This window comes from Mustela putorius, unplaced genomic scaffold, assembly GCF_011764305.1.
Source record: "Mustela putorius furo isolate JIRA1106 unplaced genomic scaffold, ASM1176430v1.1 tig00000874_pilon_pilon_pilon, whole genome shotgun sequence".
Classification (NCBI taxonomy): Eukaryota; Metazoa; Chordata; class Mammalia; order Carnivora; family Mustelidae; genus Mustela; species Mustela putorius.
In genome coordinates, this window is record NW_025421505.1 from 6,255,888 (window position 1) to 6,279,129 (window position 23,242).

A 23,242-nucleotide genomic window follows, 5' to 3' on the forward strand; every position below is an offset into this window, starting at 1 on the left:
AAAATGCCCATAATGCCTCTTACCCCTTGAGAGGAACAGTGGCTCAAAGGATGATTTCTGGGAAGAGCAGGAAGTGAATGCTGAATCCTGCTGCACTGTAATATATTGCTTTGTTTTGGGCTCCCAAGGCACCTTTTTTCTGGCACCCATTTGTACCATGCATTCCTCCCCTCTCAGACGTTGAGCACATTTTATTTTTCTCAGCAAACGCCCCAGTCCCAATGATTGTGGCATTGTCTAAATAGAGTAGAATTTCCCTTTTGATCGCAATTTGCTTCCATCACAAATAGAATTTCTTTAGGAATTGACAAGAAGAAAGGCAGGAGGATGCGCTGGGTATGACCATGCTTTTGCATGCATTGTTTCAAGGTCACCTATCTACCAGAGCACCTGTTGGTTAAATTACCTTTCGGCCAGAGAGAAAACAGTTGACATACAGATGTTTGGGATTCTTACAAACCTAGAAGTCTTTTTATATCTTTAGGACTTATGGATGGTAGTTTGTTCAGTAATCCCAGGCAGTCAATGAGCACGGAGGATTTGAGATTAACGGTTGCATTCTGTGAGACGCCATTAGCCTTTAGAAACCCGTATGTTTAATGAGGGTTTCTTGTAGAGAATCTTCCATGGCTATGTCTGTGGTTGATAACTGCGCAGCAGGATTTTATCTCTGTGAAACATTTTAGCTTTCAACTTTAACAAGTTTTTCCTAAATGGATTTGATATTTAGCATTCTGTCTCCCCAGCCTCAATGCCCGCCCACTCTGCCTTATTTGTTCAGACTTTCTTTTACTCACGATTGCTAATTGGGAGGATCTGGGGTTTCAAGGCTGCACTGAGCCGAAAGAAATCAAAGATTTAATAAAAGAAGAGAACGATCAGGATTTAAGGAAATAAGGCATTGTGGCTCATACAGTCTCCTTTTACATTGCCTCAAAGGGAACGCTGCCCCTTTCCTCAGGGCGGTGTGCGGTGCACGCCCACGTGTGGCCCTGCTGCCTTGGTCTGTCTGTTGGAGGCTCCTCGGGTTCTGTGTGGCTCTGAGAAAGTCATGTGTGTAGGAAGAACAAAGTGAGTGGGGGAGGCGGCATGTCCTAGTCATTAATGGTCACAGATTAGCACAGTCTCCTCTCCTTTATGACAGCAGACTTCCGAGGCCCGCAGGCTCGCTCTGTGGGTGACGGCATCGTTCTTCAAACAGTAAGGGCTCTTGCCTGTGGATCTGGAGCCCTGCTCTGTAGGCTGCATCTCCCTGCCCAGATCTTTTTTTCCTTCCTACCCTCTTCTGCTCCTCTTACTTCTGCCACTCCACTCCATACCCTGCGGAAGAAAAAAGGAGTGAACAGGTTCTCGGGATGAACAAGATTCAGTCCTCTACCTCCAGCCCCACAGGCTGCACAGAAGTCGGACTGCGGCAACACCTCTGCATCGTAGCCTCGGGAACTGGCTTCTCTTCTGACCCTTGCAGGCCCCCTCTTCAGAACCTCGGCACCTGCTGTTCCTCTGCGTGGAACATGCTTTCTCCACTTTATCTGCACGACTGGTTGGTTCCCTCTCCTCCTCAGGTCTCGGTTCAGACGTTAGCTTCTCCGTGAGAGCTCCTGTATCGGTCAGGATCAGCTACGTAACAAGCATGGGCCAAATCTCAGGGGCTTAAAATAATAAAGGATTGTTTCTCACTACTTATAGCTCTGTGTCATACCAGTAGATCTGTGTGGGCTTGTCCTTTACCCTGGAACCCAGGCCAGTGGGCCAGCCACCACCTCAACATTGCTTAGTGCCTGCGGCAGAAGGTAAAGAACCCAGGGGAGCAGGCAGTGACTGGGAAAGCCCCGTCACGTCAGTGCACATATCACTGGCTAATGTTAATTCATATGGCCAAGCCTAATTCTGGGAAAGAATAAAGATCGGGGCACCTGGCCAAGCGTCTGCCTTGGGTTCAGGTCATGATCCCAGGGTCCTGCGATCGCGTCCCTTGTCCGGCTCCCTGCTCAGAGGGGAGCTTGCTTCTCCCTCTGCCTGCCACTCCCCCTGCTTGTGCGCACTCTCTCTCTGACAAACAAATAAAATATTTAAACAAAGAATGAGGATGAAAATTCTCCTGCTGTGGGAGGAAGAAAGTATCATTCAGTCTTCTGATCCTTCAGTCTTGCTCAGCAACTGCTGAGCACACAACTTAAAATTGCATTTCCCTCACTCATCCTGGCCCTGACTGTCCTTGTGTCCCTTCTCTGCCTTACATTTCTAAGTAAACATAGCAGCATCTACTAATGCAAGATTTGTTTGTTTATTGTCTATCTTCTCCTGCTTATGGCATGTTTGTCTGGATGCCAGCTGTCCCCCCCCACCCAACCCCCAGGGCCTAAAGCAGTGCTGGCCTGAGATAGATACATTGAAAACTTTTTGATGTTTTATTTTACTTGATGAGTTTCATTTTCAAATAAAGATGTAAAGGTGCATGATTACTAGGGTTACCAGTGCTCCCTAAGGTGATTGGGAAGTTTGCCCAGGACAACCCAGGTTTATGGCTGTTGTCTCAATTAATGATTAATAGCACACTCTTTCACTCCCAAAAGGGCCCTGGATCTCACGATTCGTAATATATATATAGATATGTGTATATATATATATATATATACACACACATATGCATCATGATACAGCCACCACATATTAGTTCCTGCCATACATCCCTATGTCCCAAGGGCTGAGTTTTGATGCCAGAGATAATCCCAGTCTGTGGGCTAAATAATAAGATGTCCACACACTTTTATTTTTTTCCTAAACTTTCTGCTCTGCTGTCCTCCAGGACAATTCTCCTTCCCTTCCCTTTCTTTTCACAGCAGTCCTTTCTCCTACCCTCTTACTGTCCAAGAACTGTTTGGTTTCTGCCCTGAAAGCAAAGGGACTCAATTCACTATATCCCATCAGTAACTCACTGTGATTCTGCTTTCTGGTCTCGTATGACTTTCCACCACGGTGCAGTTAACACCAGCACTGGAGTTCTAAGATACCTTACTTTCTGTCTCTTTCATAGCCTAAAATTAATGACCAAAAAAATCAGTAAGCTTACGCTTCCTTTTGCCCCATAGCAACCCTACCATCTGCGGCTTGTACAATTTGGAATTTGCAACTGTTCCTTTAAAGGACAAGCCCCACAGACTCATAAAGGGGTGGGGGCAGGACACAGATATCAAGCTATTTAATCCAAATCCACACTTCAAAGGATGGGTGGTCTGGTCCGGTGCGTTTGAAACTGCAGTCTGAGTCAGGACTTGTTTACATCCGAGAGCTAATCCTGATGAATCACCCAGAGGGGAGGTGGCATATGCTGTCACCCTTCCTCCTAATGGTGAACAGATGCACCGGGCAGAAGCTAGGGTCCTCTACAAGGCAACTGCTGAGAATGAAAATGAACGCTGGAAAAAACCAAAAATATGTGCGATCGGTGAACAGCCCTAAAATTAAGTGCCCGTGGCAATTAATAAGGCTGACTGATCTCTGCCGTCTGATTGGTAAGCTATCTTACTCGTACCTGGGCATTTTATATTTTCTTAGGAAACTAAAATGTTCTGAATACAAAGAAATAGAATATCCAAGTTCACACTACTCTAAATGGACAGTTACCATATTGTAATATTTGCTTCAAGTCTTTTTTTCTTATTAAGAAGTAAACACTGGGGATTCTGGGTGGCTCAGTCAGTTAACAGTCTGTCTGCCTTTGGCTCGGGTCATGATCTCCGGGTCGTGGGATTGAGTCCTGCATCCAGCTCCCTGCTCAGTGGGGAGTCTGCTTTTCCTTCTGCCTGCTGTCTCTCTCTCTCCCTGACAAATAAATAAATAAATCTTTAAAAAAAAAAAAAGAAGTAAACATTTTAGGGATGAGTGAAACAGGTGATGGGGATTAAGCAGTGTGCTTGTTGTAATGAGAACCAGATGTGTTGAATCACTCTATTGTTCACCTAAAACTAATCTAACACTGTATGTTCACTACACTGGCATTAAAATAAAAACAAAACAACAAAAAAAGAAGTAAATATTTTAATTAAAGTTGACCACTTCTACACAGAAATTCATTCATTCCAGGCCATTTATTTATGTCTTTGTTCTTAAAGAGTTTATTTTTGAATAATCTCTATACCCAATGTGGGCCTCGAAGTCACAACCCCAATATCAAAAGTCACGCACTCTCCCCACGGAGCTCGCCAGGCGCCCTTTCCAGCCCATTTTTATACCTGACATATGTTATGTATCCCTAAGCAACACCATGTTGCTTTGGGTGATGGTCATTTTCATTTTATTTTCCATATACGAAGTTTTGCTTTTTCTCACTCCACTTTATGATTTTTTCCTTCCTGCCATTGTTGATATATGAGTCTGCTTTAGAGTATTATAAGAACATACCTCACTATTTTTCGTCCATTTCCTTCTCTTGGGATGGCCATGTGGGCTGTGTCTAACTTATCCCTGTCACAAATGAGGCTTCAGTGACCCCTCCCCCCATACCTACTTCCTGGTGTACTTGCTCTAGAATTATATCTAGTCGTGGAACTGCTGAGTCGAAAGGAATGTGCGTTTTCAGTTTCACTAGAACCTGCCAAATCACTTTCCAAAGTGGCTGGGGCACTCCCACCAGCAGGATCTGGGTTACCCTGTTTCTCCACAGCTTTGCCGAACTCTCTGACACTGTTGGGTGTATCCAATATGTCTCCTTACTTGGGGTCACATTTCCCTCCTCACTCAAAATGGCCGAGCTGCTCTCCAGACCTGTCTCCAGTCACCTGGCGGCGACTTGTGCTTCCTATACAGTGAAAAATTCATCTTCTTTACCCTTTCTCTATTGGACTTTGTCTTTTCTTCTATCTTCTTTTTAATGGCATACAAGATGAAGTACAGAGAAAACACGGTCTTTGACTTTTCTGCACCTGAGGTCATGACTAGATTATCCCAGGCTGAGGCTGGATAAAAGACCTCGATCGAGGTTTGTTTTCCTTTTAATGGCAAATCTTCTCAAGTAAGACAACCTTCGCAGTATCAGTTTATCACCTCCAAAAAGTGATACTGTGTCTCTACTCCATTCAGTGAAAAAGTCACAGGCCAAGGCGGACCCAGGGGCCGGGCCAATAGCTGGCTCACAGAGTCTCATTTTGCAGACAAGAAAATTGAGACAAACAGCAAGTCTCCAGAATCACTTCATGAGAGGCTGTGGTGAGACCACGGACAAGGCTAACCTGCTTATTAATTTTCTTCCTTAAAATACTCTTCATGTGGCTCACATTTGCCATAATTAGGACTACTTTGGCTGTGACAAGCCAGGCAGGGGTGTTCTCCCTACATGATTCTGGTAAAAGCCGAGGAATCACAGGCCTGGATCCTAAAAATGCTTAATACCATTCTCTTCTTTAGAAGGAGATTAAGGTTTAGCTGAGGCTTGATTTAAAACAGCTTCCTTTTGCAGGTTGTTAAGTAGTAACCAAATTAAAGGATCAGAACCTGACCCCTTTGCAGCTAGAAAAGCCATGGGGGATTTGCTGGTTCAGCTCTTGCACTTTCAGGACCAGAGTCTGAGGGCTGGAGCTGGAGCTGGAACAAGAACTTGGATCCCCTGAGCCAGTCCAGGTTTTGGGGCATAGCTCTTGGTCGGTTCTGCATTCAGAACCCCAACAGGGGACAAGAGGCGAGGCTCTCAGACCAGGGAACCTGAGACAGAATCTCCTTCAGGAGCAATTGGGAATCAGGAGCTTCCCTGCAACACTTAAAGCAATCATTTAAAAATGTTTTCCCCCTGCTAAATGCCTTTTAAAATCTCATTTTATAGGGGATATTTCAACAGATTTATTTCATATCATGGCCTAGATAGTAAGGCACAATCAGGGGCAGAAAAGAAAATCAAATGATTCTGGTCTAGGTTGCTATGGCAACGTTGCTATTTTGAATACGATTGTTTACTTCAGCATAATTAAGTTCAATGTGAGCAGCTAATTAAGATGAGGCTTGAAACTTTAACCTTAACCTTCACTGTAAGAAAAAAAATAAGACTTTAAAAATGATGCTTGAGGTGCTGCTGGAGACATATTTAGCAGAATGCTCATCTCCCTTTGCTGGGGAAGCAGAAAACGGATTCTTTTTTCTTTAAGAGGAACAGGGGCCTACTCACCATCTGTCCAAATCCACAAGTCAATATTTCCTAATTTTCAGAGATAAAGAGGAACAGAACAGAGCCCTTATCAAAACAAAGCCAGTTCCCGTGTTGACATCAGCAGACTTGCTGAGACTGACAGGCAAGGAAAGTCGGATGCTTTCCTACACACAGCAGGGTTTTCGTTAGATGCATATTTGTGTAAACAGCCTTGACTCCACATCAGATCCGACCTTAGGTCTATCTGTGAAGTAACAGGTTGAATTGTAAGGAACGTGCCAGAAGGCAAAGATATAGCTGAGCTCTCCCCCTTCAAAGTAACCACCCACCCCAGGAGGCCCAGCTCTTGTATTCAAAATGCTGACATCACTGAGAACATGCTGGAACCTCTCAGGAAGTGTTTCCACTCCTCCTGGAAGCTTCTCCTGGACATCCTCATTGGTGGCAAATCTCCACCCTCGGAGGACAGAATTACCTTTTTGGAAACTGTCAAAAGGCATTAGGAGTAAAAGTTGATCAATAATGTCAGTAATCAAGCAGGGTAACATGGAATGAGGTAAAAAGCAAAGTTCATCTCCAAAAAGAGATTGCTTTTCTTACATTCCACACACTAGTTCTGAAGTTGTTCTTACAAAGGAATTCTAAAACCAGTTCTGTGCAATGGCAGGCAGTGTGGTACTATATGCTTTCAGAAGTGTACTTTATAGGGCAGAGCTAATGTGGGTTTAAGTTCTAGCTTCTGTAAAACAGCTCATAATCACAGATCAGAAATCTGAGTATTTCTGTCCTGATAGATGACTTGCTTGCGAGCATTGCGAGCATGGACTGGGGTTTAGAAGGCTCAGGTTTGAGCGCCTACGTGTCTGCTTCTGGGCTATGTGACCTGGGCTATGTCACTTGACATCTTTGAATCTTCACATCCTCCTCCGTAAAATGAGGATGGTAATAATAATGATCCACACCTCGTGGATAGTTGTAAGAATTAAATGCTTTATTAGCATAAAGCCTAGCACACAGTTCACACTTAATAAATAATAGCTACTTTGTCATTATTATCATAGAGCAGCCCCAGCAGCAGTGATGTTACATATAAATATGAAGGCATTTGTCATTTACACCCGAGGATTTTAAGAGTGAAGTGTAAATGCTCTCGTGTATCTACATGCAGGGATAGACACGTATCACAGGGAAAGTCCAGGTAAGCCCGCGTCGTACCCGACATCGTCTTGACCGACAGCTGCTGCCCCATCCTGGCATCAGAGCTGATGGGGCAAACCATGGTAAACATCACCCATCTCACGGTTAGGACTGACTCCGGAGAGGTCCCAAGTGCAAGCTCTGCAAAGCAAACATGATCCCAGCGTGGGTGGAAACAGCAGGTCCCTCGGTGTGTGGGAGTGTCAAACACAGAAGCCCAGGCTGGTGGGGCCCTCCAGCTGTCCCCTGACACATCCACTAGCCTGTGGGTGGGATTGAAATGACTCAACCTGTAGGACCTAATGGCGGTGGTGGTTTCCTATTTGATGGAACCTATGAATCAAGGGCAGAGCTTCAGGGAAAAGCTGAGGTTAGTAAATACCCCGCAGAAGGAGAAACAGACTGCATCAAACAAACAAACAAACAAAGAGACTGGGAAATTAGGCAGAAATTAGGCAGAGAAGATCTATGTTCACAGAATGACTGCTGACAGAGTCAGAGCTGTAGTGCTGAGTTAGATTTTAAAAGCCAAGATAAAGACTGAGAAATACACTAAGAAGAGTGCCAAGGGAGTGAATACTTCCCTCTCTCCCTGCCCTCCCCCACTTGTAGCTGACTCTGAAGAAGGGCAAAGCTATGAGCCTTCTTTTCTGGAGCAAACATCAGAAAATATAGAGAGCTCAGAAACTGGGGGAAAGCCATAAACATTTAAAAACAACAAATATGGGCATCTGCCTTCTGCTCGGGTCATGATCCCAGTGTCCTGGGATGGAGTCCCGCATCTGGCTCCCTGCTCAGAGAGAAGCCTGCTTCTCCCTCTCCCTCTGCCTCCGCTGTTTGTGCTTCTCTCTGTCAAATAAATAAATAAAATCCTTTTTAAAAAATAAATAATAAGGGCGCTTGGGTGGCTCAGTGGGTTAAGCCTCTGCCTTCGGCTTGGGTCATGATCTCAGGGTCCTGGGATTGAGGCCCACATCAGGCTCTCTGCTCAGCAGAGAGCCTGCTTCTTCCTCTCTTTCTGCCTGCCTCTCTGCTGACTTGTAATCTCTCTCTGTCAAATAAATAAATAAAACCTTTAAAATTTTTTAAAATTAAATAATTAATTAAATAATAAAAACAACAAATATAATACAACCTATGCAGAGAAAGACCTTAGAGACGGCAAAGAAATAAAAGCTGGGGCTGATGGAGAGGCAGAAAATATGAGACATGAGGTGTTTAGGAAGTATTTGTATTGAAAATGTTTCCAACATGAATTATTAAGGGCTGGTAGTGGGGGCAAATATGGAATTGAATTTCTAGCTTGATAAGGACACCTCTAGTAGGATGGCAGAGATAGTTATATATTTTCAACAACAACAAAAAAATGTGATGGGCAAGATATTATGAAAATCCTTGTTGACAAACATCTACAGATTCTGGGTAAATTTTTTTTTTTTAATCTTCTAAAATGCACAACTGAGTAGGAATAAAGGAAGAGGAATCCTTAGAGACCAAAAGCAAAATCACAATGGATATTCCAAGAGGTAAATGAACCTTGAGCTGGTGTCAGAATCTGGCAAATCAACTTTACTGGCACTCAGGCTTCAGGACATAGAGTCTAGCATTGGGCAAGATGGGGGGATTGAAAGAAGGTCACTGTATAAAGCTGAGAGCCCCGAAGTTACACCCTCAAGATGAACTAGAGAAAAAAAATGCCTTGCCAAGGGTCCTAGTAAGAAAACTTGTTTGTCTTTGCTTTGGCCCTGAGTAGAGAGAGAAAAAAAAAGAAGCATTCCTGGGGAGATTCAACTATGAGCCTGACCTTACCTGTGTTTGTGGCCTGAATTAAGACTATTTTTATGGTCTGAAAACCCCCAGCCAGGAATTTATTTCAGGCTGGTTCCAGAGTAATGTGTCCTTATTTGTTTAGAGAAAGCGAAGGCAAATTCTCTTTAGAGGAATGTACCTTCACTCAAATGTCAAAAGAAACCCTGTACATAAAATTCCAGTGAGCAGGAGCTCACAAAAAAACAACAGTCACAAAATGCACACTGAAATGAGGCAATGGAGCCAGTCCCGGAATAAATCTCACAGAAACTTTAGATACTAGTCAATGGTCACAGAATATAAAACAAGTATGTTTAATATGTTACAGAAATAAGAAATAGAAAAGTCTGAGTTAGGAACAAGAGTCTTCAAAAATAAATCAGTGAATCAGAAAAAAGAAACAAAAATAACTTAGAAAAATGGAAAATTATGATACTAGGTATTTATACCACTGTAGGTGGGTCAAACAGAAGGTTAAACACCACTGGAAAGAGAATTAGAAAATAGAAATCAGATTTAAAGATACTATTCAGAATTTAGCACAGACAGACAAAGAGATGGAGAAACCCAAACAAAATAATGAAGAGATATGTAAGTCAAAGTGAAACGGTCCCACGTGCATCTAATTGGAATTTCAGAAAGACATAAGAGAGGGAATGGGGAAAAGGCAATGCACAATGAGTTAATGGGTAGAAATTTCCTAGAACTGATGAAAGCACGAATCCTCACATTTAGCAATCACCATGTTCTGCAAGCAGGATAAATAAAAAGAACCCCAGTTGCTAAGCATGAGATAAAACTGTAGATTATCAAAAGGAAAAATAAAAATTCCTCAACCACCCAGTAAAAAAAGACAGATTCCCCATAAATGAATGACAATTCAGTTGACCGTTGATGTCTGGACAGTAACAATAGAAGCAAGAAGGTGGGGGAGTAGGGGAGCCTGGGTGGCTCAGCTCGTTAAGTGTCTGCCTTCAGTTCATATCATGATCTTAGGGTCCTGGGATTGAGTCCTGAATCAGGCTCCTTGCTCAGTGGGGAGCCTGCTTCTCCTTCTCCCTGCTGTTCCCCCTGCTTGTGTGCTTGCTTTCTGTCAAATCAATGAATAAAATCTTAAAAAAAAAAAAAAAAAAAAAAAAGGAAAGAAAGAAAAGAAGGCTGTGGAATAATACCTTCAAGCAAGTTCTAACAGACCTAACTGCCAACCTATGACCACTCAGAAAATGGTGAGGAGATAATTCTCTTCCCTGGTCAGATCAACACAAAAATAATTGTCATAGCCAGATTGCTTCCCACCCCCCCACCCCTCCGCCCCAGTCCAAAGTTCATTCTTTAAGAACACCCAAAATGAACAATACCTAGATTAATTTATGGAGGGTTTGCCTGAAGGCAGAGAAATGAGCCACAGAGAATTTTCATGTTTTCTATTCCTTTGGTGATGTGAATCTGTTTAATTCCCTAATATGGAGCAGTTCTCCTTCAAACAGGGTCCCAGTGTTACACTTTGATTCCAACTCACATGTGACCAACTTAAAAGTGTCCACCGTACATTTTGTGTCGAAAGTTTCATTCTGTAATGAGCCATTATGCAAAATAATTCAACATCAAAGTTGTTCTCATTGCTTTTATAAAAAATGTAGATGCTCTCAATGTTTTGTTTTGCAGATGACATTTTCTCTCTCTGCAATCAACTATTTCCATTTGCTTTTCAAATAATTACCAAGTTTATCTTCCTAACTCAGCTAATGCCTGTTGCTCTGGTGGCCTCAGCCTAGCAATACTAATTATGCAGTCATTGGTTCCAAACCCTATTTTGAAAAAAAGGAAAATAATTAATTTTTCACTCATGATATTCACTCTCTTTGAAGAGATCACACAAAAGCAGCTCTATAGCTTAGTTTTAAGAAAGCAGTTGAACTTTCTCATAGTCAATAAACTATGCCAATCACAGGATAAACAGAGACAGAGGTTTTGACTCACAAAGTTACTACTGGTAACATTTAGTGCTTTATAGCTATTTTGCAATTTTCTGTTACCTAAGGCCCTCCTTAATTTCATTTCACATGTAAATGAAATCATTTTCTTCCATAAATCTAGAAGGGGACACAAATTTGTAGGGGAGTATGAAAAAGAAAAAAAGAAAAAGTAACCTGATTATACTGGTTATTCCAGAGGACTACATTTTTTTTTTTTGAGTTCTGAGTAGCAAAATCTCAAATGCATTTGAAACTTTAGCTTCTAAGAAAAGCACTCCCAAAACCCATGCACACGATAAATCTTTCATGCACATTTTTTGTTTCTCTGTATCTCGATCTGGATAGTGGTTAACTGGGTGTATACATAATGTAAAAATCCACCAAGCCGTAACACATTGTATCAAAATAGTATCTCAATTAAGAAAATATCTACAGGCGTGCCTGGGTGGCTCAGTTGGTTGGGTGTTCAACTCTTGATTTCGGGATCATGAATTGCTCCCCTGTTGCGCTCTGCGCCCAGCGTGGAGTCTCCTGGGAATTCTTTCCCTCTCTCTGCCCCTCCCCCATTCCCCAGGTGTGCAGGCACACACTCTCTCTGAAAAAAAGAAAGAAAGAAAGAGAGAAAGAAAATATCTACACATACACACTCCCTGTCTTCGGTAAGTCCTAGATGTTGCATAAAAATTAAGGTTTTTTTTTTTTTTAATTTTAGTTATTTATTCATGAGAGAGAGAGAAAAAGGCAAAGGGAGAAGCAGGCCCCCCGATGCGGGACACGAATCTAGGATCCTGGGATCATGATCTGAATTGAAAGCAGGTGCTTAACCATTTGAGCCACCCAGGCGCCCAGACATTAAGGTTTTATAAAAACCTTCCCAGATGGTTCTAATGTTCACTTAGGTTGTAGCCATTACCCTAGGACAGCAGGAACATCTCTTGATTAGAATAAACATTCTAAACATTCAGCAAATATCTGTTTCAATGAATATATGAATGAATGTATGAATGAACAAATGAATACGTGAATGAACCAACAAACTAATAAATATGTGCTATTCATGGTTGTAGGTGTATAATTGACTAGGGTCAGAAAGAGTCCGAAGCATATTTTAAAAAAGAAAAAGCATGCCAGATGTTCTAAGCACTGTAAATGCTTTACCTCATTAACTCTATCAACAAATCTACAAGCTAAGTGGACTGCTCTTGATATTTAGGTAAGGCCGACATAAATGACTTTGGCTACTCGAAGAAGAGAGAGAGATGGTTAGAAGTATACCACAGTACACCTTGCTGTTGGGAGAGCCCTAGGCTCTCAAAAGACTCTAGGCTGAGCTTTGAGGGATTACTCCCCAAATCAGCCAAAGGGGCTCAGGCTCTTCATTATTTGAAACCTAAACAATTAGGAAACTGCTGCCACAGGTGCTGCTCCAAGTTAACACAGCTTCTGCTGCAATCTGGAAACTTCCCAATCAGGAAGCTCCTGTTGAATCTGAAAGCCATCAGTTGCTGGTTCCAGACCATGCTGTCTTGGACATTATCCACCCCAGTTAAAAATGAATGTCCCATGCCCAACTCGCTTCCCACATAACCTAGGTCTGAATCTGAATGGTTATGGGAATGCATTTGATTAGCAGATCTAATTCACATCCAGAACTCTAGCGATGAAATATTCCAAAAATGGGAAATTCCATTCTCTCTAAGAAGAGGAGGTTGGACTAGGCATAGAGTGAGCTCACTGATAGACTCACAGATAATTAACTTGAGGCACAGATTATGAAACTTGGTCGAAGACACACAGCTAGTAAGTGGCAAGGTTAGGACTGAAACTCAGGAAGCATGGCCTTAAACACTATGAAGGCAAATAAGAGAATAACAGTACAGGGCACAGGCAAGCTCATGGGTGTGAGGTCTCCAGGTCTTGATGTACAAACTTCCATGTTCATATCAGCTATACTCATTAATCCTGACATCACCTCTAGAATTTTAAATCTCAGTTTCTCATCTTCATAATTCAGAAATATATTAATTTACTTAACCATTTAAATTTTGGGTTGGAAGGTGTTCTCAAGTATTGCCAGGGAGGGTTGTTGAAAATGTCCTATCACCAGTGACCAAAGATATCCACACCCAGCCTTCAACAACTACCTCCAACTCCAGCTCCTCACACTAGTTCCATGGTACAAATTAAAAGAATATTTACAAGTATCCTGAAGTTATTTTAGGACTTTCTAATGGAATATCTAACTAATTCCATTTTCCTCAAAAATTCTGGGAAACTATGTTGGATGTAATAGAATGATGGTTATTTAGCTTCTGCTCAGAAAGCTATTACATAGCTCTTATCAACTGGAAACCATGTGACTAAAGCTTGTGATGTATCCTCTGTTATCTGAAACTATATCTCCACACATCTTTAATACAGTTAGGTCTGTCCATTTATCTCCATCCACCCACCCACCCATCCATCCATCCATCCATCCATCCATTCCCCCACCCACCCATCTCTCTCTATGCAAATGACCCAGATAACAGAATAAAAACATTAATGTATCTAAAATAGATAGATCAATAAATACAGACTAAGGTTGACAGGAGTGAGAAGAGTCAGTTCCAAATCACAGGATGGAAATGTTGAAAGTTCTTCAGAAAGGGGAATATGTCAGCTATTCTTAAAAAACTGTAATTTTGAAAAGCGATCCTTCTAGGGACAGGGGAAAGAGAAATGCTTCATTTGACATGACAAATTATAAACTGCAAATCTGCCAGTTTGGGAAGGGTAAATATTTGCTGAAGATTAAGTGCATGGCAGAGGGATGTCATTAAATCTATAATAATTAAAAAGTCAATTTAGTATCACAGGCATCTACTCCATTTTTGATGAGCATACAGCCTCAACAACTCCAAGCCACAGCCCAATAGTCTCCATGGTGTAGAAGGAAATGATAAATGTCTTCAGCATGACTTCCGACAAAGTGAGTCTGAGTTAATTACTCTGTGTGCAAGTGAAAATGGATTTGGTTAAACAAATGGGCCTGCCAGCCAAGAACATGGGCCACATGTTGGACTAAATCTCCTATTAATCAAATGCACATCAAACACTACCAGACATGTGCACAGAAGGAGAGCTTTATTCCTTTATTTCTTACTAGTCTTGGACTCTCTGTGTTGAGATGGAGGTTTCCTGCAACTATCTGGAGGGCTTCTGGGCTGAGTGTTCATCATTTAAGGGTGTGGCATTAAAAAGCAATTTTGGGGGTGCCTGAGTGGCTCAGTGGGTTAAGCTTCTGCCTTCAGCTCAGGTCATGGTCTCAGGGTCCTGGGATTGAGCCTCGCATCAGGCTCTCTGCTCAGCGGGGAGCCTGCTTCCCCTCTCTCTGCCTACTTGTGATCTCTGTCTGTCAAATAAATAAAATCTTAAAAAAAAAAAAAAAGCGATTTTGAAGCCCTTGCCATGGGTACAGCTTACAGATTGGTGGGCTTCATACAGGGGGACTGATTGATAATTCATTCAGGTTTTCCAAGGATGGATCCTCTAATCTCCAAACTGGCCAGAGTGATGGATGAAGATGCTCTTTTAGACAGGAAGGTCCAGAAAGCCCTGTTGGAGGAGGTGGCACTTAACCAGAGCCTTAAATGCCATGAAGGAGGAAGGAAGCAATGCAAATATCTGAGTGGTACAGTCCAGACAGAGGACATGGTGCGTGCTGAGTCCCTGAGATGGGAACAGGTTAACAAAGCTAAGAACCAGCCACGAGCCCAGTGAGAAGGAGGAGACAGAAAAGAATGATGTGCATTTATCATGTATGAAAATAATTTCCCATATAGGTAAGGGCATGTGATTCTTGACCTCGGGGTCGTGAGTTCAAGTCCCACATTGGGCACAGAGTTTATTTTGAATAAATAAATAAATAAAAATATTAAAAAAAAATTTTCCACCTAGACCTTGTCAGAGATGTTAAAAAGCATAACATTAAAATATTTAGTGATACCTTATAAAAACAAACAAACAAAAATCACTTTGACTTGCCTTTGGTTTAATCAGGCAGTCTAACAATTATGTGAAAGTATTTAACACTGTTCAACCTTGTGAGGATGGTGCAAAATAAAAAATCCATACCTCATAAACACTTACACTAGAGACTCCCTGAATAAGATAGAAATCTGTACACACATCGGAGCTAAATCAAAGGAAGCAGCTCGTGTTGTTGAGAAATCAAAAGCTTAGGGAAAAAAAAAACCCCAACCGGTTGCCAAGGCAACAAGAAAATCATTCGACGGAAAATATAGTTTCCATCTCAAACGCGTTCACATGGAGAAGACAAGTATCTTCCAGCCCTGAGTTGGGAGTTTTATGTAACCTTTATCCAGTCATTTGTGGAGATGGGGCAAGAGTTGAGAACCCACAGCAATGGGGCCTGGGTCAAAGCCGCCCAGCAGGGCAACTCGCTGGTAATACGTCCTTCAGGAGAGTGAGTTACCCCAGTGGTTCACAGGCTAAGGCACAAGAACTCTTTCCTTCTCTTGAAATCATTCGGCCACTTTTCCTGGACGACCCACTTTCGCAGAGAACTCCCATTTCTGAGCTAGACACCAAATGATTACTGAGGGACTAGAAGGTCACAGAGCTGGCTGGTGGCCTTCCAAATCCTTCTCCTTGAATTTCTGTAATTTCAAAGAGTGACTCAGAGCTGACTTTAAACACCATCTGCTCCTCACTGGGCACCCTGCTCAAAGCCCTGCCACTTGCATGTGGCCAAATATGGTCTTAACTACCCCCTTACTGGCCTGGGGCACCTGGGACTCCACTGCTCCTGGGGGCCCGGTGCCTGAGCCCCTCATCTGTGGAGCCTCCCCAGTTCCCCAGGTGCAGCTGGCTGGCCTGTTTCCTAGAACCCGCAGTGCTCTGTATATGGACTCTTTAGTGTCTCTTCCCTCCTACTACTGAAAGCTTGTATGTGTCTGGTTTCTTATCTGATTGTGACCTCCTAGAGCTAGGGTCCTTGTCCTGTCTCTAGTGGGACACCAGGGCTGAGGAAACTGGTTTTAGCAAGTCAGAAAAATGAATTAATATAATGCTCTCGGTTTTAACATGGAAGGAAGATCCCAAATCACCAACGACACAACTAGCAGAAGATTCTGAAAGCCAGTGGTGATAGAGGGAGCTGTAAAGGGAGGCAGCTGCATCTGGTCCCAGCCCTGGCCCTCGTTAGTGAGACTGCTGAACCTCTCTTTTCCCGAAAGGTGTCCGCAGAACACCACCTTCGTCCTAACAGGCAGAGCAGGTGTTCCACGAGAAAGGGGACTTGGTTTTCCAACAAGTTCAAGATGGCAGGGTTAAAAACATTAACCAGCTTTTTTTTTTTTTTTCTTTTTAAGGACTTTATTTATTTATTTTCCAGAAAGAGAGAGAGAGAGAGCAATCAGGGAGAACAGCAGGCAAAGGGAGAAGGAGGCTCCCCGCTGAGCATGGAGTCCAGTGGGGGACTGGATCCCAGGATCCCTGGATCATGGCCTGAGCTGAAGGCAGGCGCTTAACTGATTGAGCCACCCAGGCGCTCCCATTAAGGAGCTTATAACAGAACATCACCCAAAGAACTGGAGGACGATGAAATGAAGCAGAACGGGGAAGCACGACTGAGTCCTCCGTAAATGCTAACTGTAGTTCTCATTATTGTTACTCTTCTCAGCCATCTCTACTCAGATTTTTTTCATAATAACTATAGATTACTTTTTTTAAAAAAAGATTTTGTTTGTTCATTTGACAGACAGAGATCACAAGTAGGCAGAGAGGCAGGCAGAGAGAGAGGAAGGGAAGCAGGCTGAGCCCCACGTGGGGCTCGATCCCAGGACCCTGAGATCATGACCTGAGCCGAAGGCAGAGGCTTAACGCACTGAGCCACCCAGGCACCCCTAGATTACTTTTAATTTAAAAATAAGAATGCCAAAGAACAAGCAAACCAACCAACAGAAAGCCCAAGAAAGCTATTTTACTCAAAGAATTAGTCCAATCAGAATGCAACCCAGCTGGATAAGTTTGTAATAAGTTTTTTTCTGTATCACAACAGAGATGATCACATCCCCAGTTCTTCCTCTGCATTAAAGTTATATGCTGTTACTGTCTCTGTCAAAAAAAATTTTTCTTTCTAACTTTGGAAAGTCATGTTTGAAGAAAAGTACTCCCAGGAAAGGAGAGCCACTCACTCAGAGAGAGAAAGTCTCCACCATACCTACACCTCCCTCCTGGTGGGCAGCTATCTGAGACTTCTCCTGAGAGTCCATTTGCTTTCCCAAACACTGAACATAATAACATAAAATTATGTCTACAAATTTGCCCTCGGCATGTATCTGCATTTCAAGGATCACCAAGTGGAAGGGTATCTAATGTAAAGACACGTGAAGTCTTGTCTCCTCACTGCCAAGGACAGCAGGTGCATCTTACATGAAGATTACAGGGCCACTTCAGGTAACAACATAGGCCAAGAGTTAGTCAAGAAGGAAATGATAAAGGTGCGAATCCAAACACTACAGATTTCTTTTCTCTTTTCTATAATTATTTTGGTAACTAGATTTTCTAAAACTATTCTGTCTCTGTTTGTTGTGTACACACACCATACAGCAGGGGTCTCCTTGTAGATGGCTTCTGTCCAGGACAATCATTTACAGGCTTAGAGATAATGCAACTGTCATATGGGGCCCAACCTGAGCAGAGCTGAACAAACCTAACAATGTGCCCATTAAGGTATTTTAAAGGTCAAGAGAAATAGTCTGTTGGTGTTATGGGAGGATTTTTCTTCTTACCAATGACTAATCTTATTTAAACGAGTATCATTTAAATACTTCAGGAGTCTAAAGAGAAAGGAGGGACAATGCTTGAGGAGTCTAGAGCAGAAAAATGGAAGAAAGCCAAAGAGACAAGCACAGGAGTGTCTTTTGGGAGGAAAAACAAGTGTGTAGACACGGCATGGGTGCCCATGGGTGCTCCAGGTGACAGATGGGGAGCTTGGGGTCATGAAGAGGAAGACAGGTGCATTAGCCACACAGCACTGGTGGAGGGAAGAGGATCACCCTGTGGTTCCAGAAACTGAAAGAACAGGGCAGCCTAGGACAAAAGCCCAGAAATCTCTACCTAGAGAGGCAGCTCTTCTGTTCTGATTCTCAGGCAGAGAATTAGGATTCATGCATTTCCAGAGTCTGGAAGATGATGAAGTCAAAGAAGTTTAAAAGCTCTCATCCTGCTTTCAGGATGAGGCTGAGGGCTGTTACATCAGGAAACAGTCTAGTTCTATCCTGGAAGAACTCTTAAGTTCTTCTCCGTGATTCGGAGTATGATATATGCACCCAAAAAGCTAATCTAAGAACTCGAAGCCGGGCCTCAGAGAAGCCTGAGTTACACCTTATGCTGTGCTATTCTGTAGCAAGGCACAAAAGCTCAGTTCTTAAGCTAAGCCACACCTTAGCATATGGAGAGTCAGGAAAACAGAGGCAGGAACTAGAGTGCATGGTTTCTAGCCTGAGAACCCTTTAAAAATGTGGAGTGGTTAAAAATAAAATAAAATAAATTTTAAAAATGCGAGGAGTTTCTTTGCTTGACTCATTCCCATTACTCTTCAGAAATCAAAGAAGGGCGCCCGGTGGCTCAGTGGGTTAAGTCTCTGCCTTTGGCTCAGGTCATGATCTTAAGGTCCTGGGATCAAGTCCTGCATCAGGCACTCTGCTTGGTGGAGAGTTTGCTTGACTCTCTCTCTCTGCCTGCCTCTCTGCCTACTTGTGATCTCTGTCTGTCAAATAAATAAATAAAATTAAAAAAAAAAAGAAATGAAAGAAAGGGAGGTGAGGGCAGGGATCATGAAAGCAATGGCATTATAGCAAAAACAAACAAAGAATATAGCAAACTAGTAAAAGAGTTTTTTCCTCTGAATGGAAGGCTTATGGGTGTTTCTCCCTTACTTCTGCGTGCCTTTTTATAATTCCCAGTCTTTGACAACAAACACGTAAACAAGAAAATTTTAAAGAGAGAGAGAGAGAGAGATCAAAGGGATGGGAGAAATCAAATTGAGACAATTCGAAGCAATACAACCATGACCACTTAAAAGCAAATGCTTGCCCTGCCTCAGGCAGAGCCTCTGCTCATGTCCCTGCATCTTCGAGAGCAATAGTCATTTGTCAAATATTTATCAAACGTCCACAGATGCCCGACCCTGGATGGAGAAATGGAAGCTGGAGCTGTCAGCCTGGACAAACTCAGTCAAGAAGGAATCAGAAGACAAACCACCTAGAGAACTCTTAACCGTAACCTGGTTCTTCTGATGATGGCTGTAATCGGAGCTAAGAGAATAGAGGTCAGAGGTGCCATAAAGATTTCACTGAACTGGGAAACTAGGGCTGGGCGCGAAAGGTAGGGGGGATTTGGATAAGCCTCCCATGGTTCTCCACCAAAAAAAAAAAAAAAAAAAAAATCACAGCTAGGCTGAAGTGTCCCAGTGGTTTCCTCTAGTAGATAACGTGGTTCTGCCTCAAGACAAAGCAGTACAGTACTTGTGTACCCTTAACCTTTGTCGAAGTGTCACTGGCTTTGTAATGAATCAGCTAAAAAATTATAGCAATGCCCAGGGGCGCCTGGGTGGCTCAGTTGGTTAAACGTCTGCTTTTGGCTCAGAAGGTGATCCTGGGGTCCTGGGATCAAGCCCTGCATTCACAGTGAGCTCAGCAGGGAGTCGCTTCTCCCCTGCCCTCTGACCCTCCCCACTGACTCATGCTCTCTCTCTCAAATAAATAAAATCTTGAAAAAAATTATAGCTATGCCCAATGTGCAAACTGATATATTTGTAACTTTTTTAAAAGTAGGCTCCGGGCTGTTGTTATACAGAGTAGCAGTCTGGTCATTTTCCACTGTAGGAACTTACTTATCCATTCTACAGATGATGGGCATGTGCGTAGTTTCTCGTTATGGCTATTATAATTGGTGCTGCTATGACTATTCCCGTGTGTGTCTTTCCATAAACGTAAGAATGCATTTCTGCTGGGTATGTATCTGGGAGCAGAAATTCTGGGTTGCAGGGGATACAAATGTTCGGCTTTTGGAGATACTACAAATAGATGTAGTGGTTTATCTGAGAATTAAGGGCCCATCTGTGCTTTTGCCTGTTCCTGGCTCTAACTAGGATATCCTATTACCAAGACTTGATCTGAATCTGACCTTCCGTCATCCAAGACTGAGAGAGCTCCCAAACCATTCTGTTTTCATCTACCTTAAAAATATATCTTCGTAGATACTGCTTATGCTTGTTTTGTTTTCCTAAAGAAAAATCTGATAACCAGAAGGGCAGAAGAAATTATATTGTAGTTAAAGGCAAATTATATTACAAGGGACAAGCTGTCTAGTAAAACACAACTTAGCATTATAATTATCTTCAAAATGAATCAATTATTCATATAAACCCATCCGTTCAGTGGTAAATTAATGAAAAATATAACCGTGTTGAGCTTTTAATTGTTTCTATCGTAAAACCCCCAAACTTAAACCTCGGTTATCAGGCAGAAAAGAAGCAATTAGTTTACAACAGATGCCTCAGTAAAAACCTCTTACAATATGGCCCCAGAGCTAATATTCTCCAAGTTTGTGAAGTACATCCACCCAATTTTTCAGGCTTTTACTTTAGATAATCCTACGGAGCCCCTCTAAGCTAATCGCTTTTTGCTTTTTTGCTTTTTTTGGTGGGGAGGATCAGGATCTTTTTCTTGTTCTTTCTTTCTTTTTTTTTTAAGATTTTATTTATTTATTTGACAGACAGAGATCACAAGTAGGCAGAGAGGCAGGCAGAGAGAGAGGGGGAAGCAGGCTTCCCACAGAGCAGGGAGCCTGACTCGGGGCTCGATCATGATCCCAGGAACCTGGGATCATGACCAGAGCCAAAGGCAGAGGCTTCAACCCCCTGAACCACCCAGGCACCCCCAGGATCTTTTTCTAACACCTCCAGTATGTGAACTTTATAAGAGCCCTGTTATCTCAACCCAAAGTTTAATTTCCTCCCCAGAACTTTATTTTTTTTTCCAGAATATTAAACATCAGGAAAACGTCAGATAAAAAGATTACTGAGCAGTGATAGGGCTTAAATAAATTAAGGCTTCCAGCCGGTGTTGCTACTTCCCCTTTCTAAAAAGTAATCTTTTTTGAGGATATTAAACATCATTTGTGACCTTTAAAAAGAACTCCCTGAAGTCATTCATTCATAATAAAATCTGGTTGGACTATCACAGTAGGGAATAACATAAAATGATGCCAATTTTCAATTATAAGATCTGATGATGCCCCCACAACACACTTTCAAGATTGCTGAATAGGTCTGAACTGGTCCAAATAACAATCCAATATATTTTGCTGGGCACCATCAGGTTAATAAACTACAAATAAACACAACTGGGAGAAATGAGAAACAGAATCATTTCAGAAGATAATTCCCCCAATATTATATTCTCTTTGAAGACTGAAAGAAGAGGGAATTTGTTCTTGGTACAAGACCTGCTCCCATACAAGACCTGCTCCCATCTCTGCTCCAAGCAGGGAGGGTGGCTGCTGTAATGGGGGGAAGGGAGTGCCAGAAGGAAATGACCCCTTGCAGCAGTAAGGAATGACCTGAAGTGCATGGAAAGGAACTTTCTGGGCCCCTCCATGGCACCTAGAATCCCTATTCTGCTGGACTCCTGAGGTTGTGACAGATCACAGGCTACTGTGACCAGCATACTTATTCATTCAACAAATAGATGTGAAGGATCTATTGGGTTCTGTATTCTGTTCTAAGGTTTGGAGATTCTGTGATGAACAACACAGAATTCTGTCCCTGTCCTCATGGAGTTAAAGATCTAGAAGAGCAGGTGAAACACGGAATAAATGACTACATAGATAAATTCTAAAAAGTGACATCTAGGGTGCCCCCAGAGAATATGACAGCAACTAAATCTGGATGTGGGGACAGCGGGGCAGAAAGTGGCTTGCTTATGCATGGCATATGCTAGAGTTCACCATTGTTAAATATGCTAAATCCATGATTCTTAACAAATGTCATCTTCAGCCAGGGGAGTGGTATTTATTATCTTTCCACTAGTCATTTCCATGCCATTTAAAAAAATATTTTATTTTTTTATTTGACAGAGAGAGATCACAGGCAGAGAGGGAGGAAGCAGACTCCCCACTGAGCAAAGAGCCCGATGCGGGGACCGATCCCAGGACCCTGAGATCACAACCTGAGCCGAAGGCAGAGGCTTTGACCCATTGAGCCACCCAGGCACCCCTGCCATTAATTTTTTTTAATGATTTATTTATTTGAGAGGCAGAGAGAGAGAGCGCGCACAGATGGGAGGAGGGGCAGAGGAAGAGAATCCTCAAGCAGACTCCCCACTGAGCATGGAGCTTGGTTATAATCCAAGCTATGTGGGCACTGCAGACCAGGGGTCCTTGAGGCACGGTGCAGATATTTTGCCCCTACCCTCCACCTGGCTCTACTCTGCTCTACCCTGGGAGGCTGACCCCATGGACTTATGGAAGGATGCCCTTGCTCTCTGCCTTGGAATTGGGAACCAGGGGCAGGGGCAAGATGTGTGTGTGTGTGTGTGTGTGTGTGTGTGTGTGTGTGTGTTGTTGGGGGGGGCTCAGCAGGAGATGAAAAGAGGGAGAAAGCTAAGGTCAGAGCCCTTATTTGGCTCTCTTCTTGGGTGGTTGCCATGAGCTGGCTGCTTGGCTCCACCCAGCTCCGGCTCATGTCGGACACAGCCCTCTCAACACAGCTCCTGTGAGGTGGTCTCTCAGGATTCCTAGGCCTGGGTACTCTGCTTCCCCTTGTGCTTTCCTCACCTACTCACACCTTTGTACATAATCGCTTTATTAAGCTTTCCTCAAACTAGCTAGTTGAACAGTGTCATCTGTACCCCACCAGGATGTGAACTGAGGTAGTCATGCAGCAAGGATTTCAGGGAGGGGGTGCTGGTGAAGGCCTGAAAGGCAGATGCAGACAGGAAGATGCCTGTGGGAAGGGAGGGTGCTGGGCGATGGAGGGAAGGTCAAGGTGACGGTGAAGAGGGGGTGTGGGAGAGGCGGGATGACAGACCAGCCAGACTACGGCACTTAT

The 23,242-nt window shown here is 42.9% G+C and overlaps 1 protein-coding gene across 6 annotated transcripts in view; it reads right to left on the minus strand.

Annotated features, from left to right (window-relative positions):
- Window positions 1-23,242, minus strand: part of SHLD1 (shieldin complex subunit 1) — a 94,483-nt gene that overhangs the window by 5,005 nt on the left and 66,236 nt on the right. The window contains exon 3 of one of the 6 annotated variants that reach the window (XM_045086022.1): window positions 1,467-1,620. The exons of 4 other annotated variants lie outside the window; for them this stretch is intronic. In XM_045086022.1, coding sequence (XP_044941957.1) covers window positions 1,574-1,620 — 47 coding nt within the window. In that variant the 3' untranslated portion in view covers window positions 1,467-1,573. Of the gene's footprint in view, window positions 1-1,466; window positions 1,621-7,109; window positions 7,478-23,242 lie in introns of those variants that run through there. One more of the 6 variants, XM_045086020.1, reaches the window with a different exon arrangement.